Source organism: Poecilia reticulata, chromosome 17, assembly GCF_904066995.2.
Source record: "Poecilia reticulata chromosome 17, P_reticulata-male-v2, whole genome shotgun sequence".
In the NCBI taxonomy this organism is placed as follows: Eukaryota; Metazoa; Chordata; class Actinopteri; order Cyprinodontiformes; family Poeciliidae; genus Poecilia; species Poecilia reticulata.
In genome coordinates, this window is record NC_088846.1 from 29,056,508 (window position 1) to 29,062,701 (window position 6,194).

Sequence of the window (6,194 nt, forward strand, 5' to 3'; positions counted from 1 at the left end):
TTTAAATCTGACTTTATATTTATATATACACAAAGCACAACCACAGAAATAATTAATTTGGAATTTTATTTACAGTGATTAAAACATAGATTTCTTCCATATAACGAATACTAATAAATCAATATTAAACAACCCTAGATTCAATGCCATATAAAACCACAATCTTCCTGTAGGGGGCAGCATCCCATCACTAACAGAGCTAACCAGTGAAGAAATATGACAGCTTTCCCCCCCTGAAGTTTCTCCTTTTAAAAATCAACAAGATATTAAATCAGCTTAGATCCCCAGAGACTATATCTGTTGCCTCATGTCTGTCAAGACTCAACAAAATGTATCAAAACAAAATCTTAATCAAAAAACATTTTTCACTTTTTCAACCAGAGGAATAATTTTCCATTTTATAACTGAGTTCAGAGTCTTTGCCACTAAAAGCAACAAGGAATAAAAGATAGCAAATAGTCTTGTGTTAATCAGCTGTTTAAGAGATGTATGTAGAAAAAAAACAAATTCAACAGAACCAAGACATCAGGTTTGAAGACCCACAAGTCATGACAATCTCTGACTATTAATGTCTGATTAGTTTAGACACAAAACAAAAACAATAAAAAAAATCTGTTAAGAGAATTAAAAAATCTCACAGAATTTTGTGGATTCTGTCTATTTGGGTTCACAGAGCTCTGCTTGACATCCAAAACCAATCCAAAGCCCAGCATGTAGCGGCTCAGTGAATGTGGTCTGGACTCTGTGGATCAGCGTCATGGTGTCCGAGACGCTGTAGAAGGACAGAAGACCTGCTCTGTGATCGAGGAACACTCCGACTCTGGAGGAACGAGGACCTGAGATGGATTTCCAGTTGTCGTTGTGACCAAATTTAAAATGTTGTGAGTGACAATCTAATGCCCATGATTTGTCATTAGCTCCAAATAAAGTTTTGTTACTTCCTCCTGCTCTGATCATACTGTTGTACGCGACTGCTACATAAATTCTCCCTTTCCTCGCCACTTCCCAGTAACAACATCCAGTCAGACTTTCTCTACTCAGGACCTGACGCCAATGAGTGAATCTTTCTGGGTGACTAGAAAGAAACTGAGGTTCACCCATCCTTCTCACCTTTCTGTCCCCTTTTGATAGTGCCAGCCATGAATTTACAGTGTTTGGATCCAGTGTGAGGTCACATGAATGTCTTAAGAATCCAGCTCTGCTTTTTGGTTCTTGTTCTGACAGTGAAACATCCACCTCAGCAAGACTCAGCGAGCTTCCTCTCCATGGGTCTCTCAGAATGTCCTGTAGTTCAACTTGGAGCTCTGACACAGATGCGATGACGTCCTCAAAGTATCTCAGAGGATGAATGTTGATGCTGGATGAGTGTGTCGACTCACTGAATACTGACACTGAGCTGTAACCGCGGAGAAACCGATTGTGATCCTCTATCTTTGAGAGCTGCTTCAGCTCTGCATCTTTCCTCTTCAGCTCACTGATCTCCTGCTCCAGCTTCTCCTGAACATCTTTGACTCGACTCACTTCAGTTTCCTGCTGGAATCTGATCTGCTGCTTCACATCAGAGCTTCTTTTCTGGAGGAGACGGATCAGCTCAGTGAAGATCTTCTCACTGTCCTCCACTGCTTTATCAGCAGAGTGATTGATGTCCTCCACCTCCTGTTGAAGCAGCTTCACATCATCCTCTCTGTCCTGGATTCTCTGCTGGATGTTTCCTCGTCTCTTCTTCAGCTCTTTCTGCCTCTCAGTCCATTCTACTGAAGCTGACACTGTGTCATGACCTTTATGTTCATCCATTAAACAGAAGCTGCAGATACACTTCTGGTCAGTGCGACAGAACATCTTCATCACATGATCATGCTTAGAGCAAATGTTCTTCTTGAGGTTCTTGGTGGGCTCCACTAGGTGGTGTTGCTTAAATGTAGCTGAATCATAATGAGGCTGAAGGTGTTTCTCACAGTAAGAGGCCAGACAGACTAAACAGGACTTGATGGCTTTCAGTTTTCTTCCAGTGCAGAAATCACAGGCCACATCTTCAGGTCCAGCATAGCAGAGATCAGCAGAAGCAGCTTTGAGTCCAGTCTTCTTCAGGTCATCCACTACAGTTGCAAACACAATGTTTTTCTTCAAAGCAGGCCTTGGAGTGAATGTCTCCCTACACTGAGGACAGCTATATACGCTCTTCAGATCCTCCACATTCCAGTGTCTTTTAATACAGTTCATACAGTAGCTGTGTCCACAGGGAATCGTCACCGGATCCTTCAGTAGATCCAGACAGATCGAACAGGAGAAAGTTTCTCGGTCCAGCTGATTTTGCTCCATTTCTGCTCTCAGTCACAGTGACTGTGTGAGTTTGACTTCCAGAAAATGTGCTCTGAGCATTTATTCCTTCAGAAGAATGTAGGCTCACAAGCCTTACACTAATTTGCATAATGGTAACACCCACCTTCAACCATCAAGTCTACAGGAAGAATGTGGATAGACTGGAGCTACTGTGAGGAGGCGGTTAAAGAGAGACACAATGATGTTTGTTTTTACCAGACACACTGACAGTCATGCCCGTTTTTGAAGCATGATCCTTTAATATGCAAACCCACAGACTGCATTAAATAAAGAGCATAATATAATTTGATATTTAAAAGATATGATTGACCCTACATTCTGACCCCTGTTTTGGTTGTCCATTCTTTCTCCTCCAGAAAAATTTGTCATTGTTAATGATTTCATCACTATGCATGATATCAATAACAGAGACATAGTTTGACATCTTTGATTTCATTTCAGGGGCTGCACAGTGGCGCAGTTGGTAGAGCTGTTGCCTTGCAGCAAGAAGGTTCTGGGTTCGATTCCCGGCCTGGGGTCTTTCTGCATGGAGTTTACATGTTCTCCCTGTGCATGCGTGGGTTTTCTCCGGGTACTCCGGTTTCCTCCCACAGTCCAAAAACATGACTGTCAGGTTAATTGGCTCCAAATTAACCTGACAGTCAGGTTAATTTGGCTCCTCTCCAAATTGCCCCTAGGTGTGAGTGTGTGTGTGCATGGTTGTGTGTCTTGTGTGTCTCTGTGTTGCCCTGTGACAGACTGGCAACCTGTCCAGGGTGACCCCGCCTCTCGCCCGAAACGTTGGCTGGAGAGGAACCAGCACCCCTCCCGACCCCACTGAGGGAAAAAGGGTGCAAGAGAATGGATGGATGGATTTCATTTCAGTTTCTGTGCTCACCACAGTACTGAGACGATCTGTGTCAAAGTGTTTAATGAGATCCACATAAATACAAACTGTGAAAGGACCACAGTCATGGTATTGTTGAACCTCAGTACAGCAAATGAAATATGTCCGTGGCATATAATTAAAGTGACTGCAGAGTTGAGTTGTACGGTACTTGACAGGTTTAAGTCTTACCTAAAGGATAGGAATTCTTCATGTTAGCAAGTAGCTTTTTATCAGAGTGGAAAGATAAGACATGTAGACCTAGGCCAGGACTGGAGGCGCTGAACTCCAGGTTTCAAAAGAAGACCGGGGACGTCTGGGTCCATTTTCTGCCAAGATAATATTTTGGGATTTCATTGAAAATGACAAATAAACTATGTTGAACAAACTGATTGACTGACTGATGTTATGGATTCTGTGTTTTCTTCTATTTCTTTTATCTACTGACATACACACTGCTGCTGCTTACATATCCACACCGCGTAAGACTGGCAACAGTCACACATAAACAAAGTGAAACTGATTAAACTACCCTTTAGGGAGGGTACAGAGCGAGAAGAATAAAAGCTAAACTCGCTTTACAATCTTTGCTTCACTTGGTGTCAGACCGAAGGTGAGCTGAGTGACGTTCAGCGTTGGATGGTGAATGTCCCTCTGTATCTGTTCCATTTGTATGACTTGCATGACTTGTAACATTTGATCATTTTTCGGCATTCAAAGTTTGTTTTATACCAAATCTAATTATTTCTTAAGGTAATTACACTGAGGGGTTTTGGTCAGGTCCCGAAACTGGTAAACGGACCTGGGTGGTGCACAGAGGGGAAAATTAACAAACTATATCATTGACCTAAACTGCACCGTATCAAATCTTAAGTAAAAGACAACATGCTATCTGTTGTATCAGAGAACATGGACACATTCTGTTATAAAAGTGCACAATAATTTTATCATTAGTATCTTTTTAAATATGAAACATTAGCCTAGTGGCAACTACAACATTGGTCTGAAATCCAAACTTACTCATGCACCTATATGTATAGTACAGCTTAGGTTACACAAAGTGGCGAGCCAGCCAGGAGGATTCACTACACTAAAAATTTTCTGTGAATTCTTCACACACATAAACCATAACTGTTGAAATGATATATAGTAAAATCACAGTCGAGTATGAACATGTATTTTCAAAGACCAAGGATTGCATTGAAAGATTCCGTCAGTGACACATTGACAAAATAAACACTTTACAATGAGAAAAACAAAACATTACTTCAAAGAAGTAATGTCTTATCAATTTTTGACCGATTAACCCATTCAGTCTTGATTCTTAATCTATTTATCAGTTCCCACATTGATAATTTAATAATATGGAGTAGCAAAATGGCGAATCGGGAGCATGTTTAAGAGTCACAAAATGGACTCATAAACTTACCAAAAAATAGTTTAGCGTTTTGCTTTTTAATGAATCTCCTGTAAGTACAGAACACCATAAGTAACTATAATAGCTGTTTATGAATGTCATTCACCTGCTGTGGTGGACTATGCCATTGATAAAAAGCTATCTTTTGGAATGTGGGAGCCTTAAAATATCTAGCATCTAGACCAGTGGTTCTTAACCTGGGTTCAATTGAACCCCAGGGGTTCGATGAGTCGGACTCAGGGGTTCGGCGGAGCCTCTGCCGCGGAGGTAAAGACACACTTGTGTAAAGTCGTGATGACGTCCCGCTTTGCCATCACTTGCTGCAGAGGATCACGTTACATTGCTTAGCCAATCAGAGGATCACGTTACATTGCTTAGCCAATCAGTGCTGCGGAGGAGCCCTGATTGAAGGAGTTCAACTCTCAGCATGGATTTGAACTTGTGTCTTTATTTACTTCAGCAAAGCTCACAGTTTTTACCAAACTCTGTAGCTTTCGGTGAACTTCTAAATCTGCTCCTTAGTCGCATCTTTTCGGGGTTGCTACTGCCTCTAGTGGCGTGGGGATGGTAACACAATTGATATAATTACATTACTAAATCAGAATACCGCATTATTATTTATTATTAATTATTAATTTTTTATTCTCTTAAGAATGTAGAACTAATTAAATAATCTAAACAAGACCGTAAAGTGGTTCCAGTTTCTCTCAAAGGCCAACCTGTTGAAACTGTGGCAAATTTTAAATACCTTGGGTCGTTCCTGGACAGTCAGCTCAACTTTGCTGAAAACACTAACTATATTTTGAAGAACTGTTCTCAGAGACTCTACCTTTTAAGAAGACTTAGAGATCTTGGGGTGAACCAACTAGACTCTAGTTGGGTCACCCCTATGTCTTGAATTTGGGGGAAAAAAATCATATTCTATTTATCACTACAGAAGGGTTCAGTGAATGCACATATGAAACTGGTGGGTTCGGTACCTCAAAAAAGGTTAAGAACCACTGATCTAGAGCTACCTGTATCTTAGCTTGAATAAATGTGAGGATTTAGGTTTCCGTGTTGTTTTTTGGTTTCTTTAGTCCCCGTGTCTGTGTGTCTTGTCCTTGATTGTTCCCAGCTGTGTTTTGTGTTCCCTGATTACTCTCTGTGTATTTAAACTCACCTGTGCCCCCTGCTCCCTGTCGGATCCTTGTTGTGTGTCTACTGTCGTATCATTGTTCATCGCTGACTTGTTCAAGTGCTACCAGTGCCTGAGTTCCTAGCCTCACTGCTCACCTGTGCTGCCTGGATTTCTGTTCACTCTTTGTTTTCATCATTAAAACTATCACTTTTCATCACAACCTGTGTTCAACCATGTCCATTCTCACCACAAAGCGCATGTCACATAATTAAAAATGACCATTCATGGGTATCATGAAGCCTATCAATACAGCAATCAATACTGTTGTATTGATAGCCTATGCATAGACTATCAATACAACAGAGTATCGATAATCTATGCTATCAATACACTGTCGGTGATCAAATTGGTATCAGCGGTGCTGCCTGGCAGGTGGCCAGACTCAGTGAAGC

At 41.2% G+C, this 6,194-nt stretch overlaps 1 protein-coding gene across 1 annotated transcript; it reads right to left on the minus strand.

The window, feature by feature from the left end:
* Positions 1 to 49: 49 nt before the first annotated feature.
* On the minus strand, positions 50 to 2,789 carry LOC103479971 (tripartite motif-containing protein 16-like). Its single transcript, XM_008434688.3, has one exon. It carries the CDS (start codon positions 2,317 to 2,319, stop codon positions 658 to 660), a length of 1,662 nt encoding a protein of 553 aa, XP_008432910.2. The 5' UTR covers positions 2,320 to 2,789; the 3' UTR covers positions 50 to 657.
* Between the last annotated feature and the right edge of the window lie 3,405 nt (positions 2,790 to 6,194).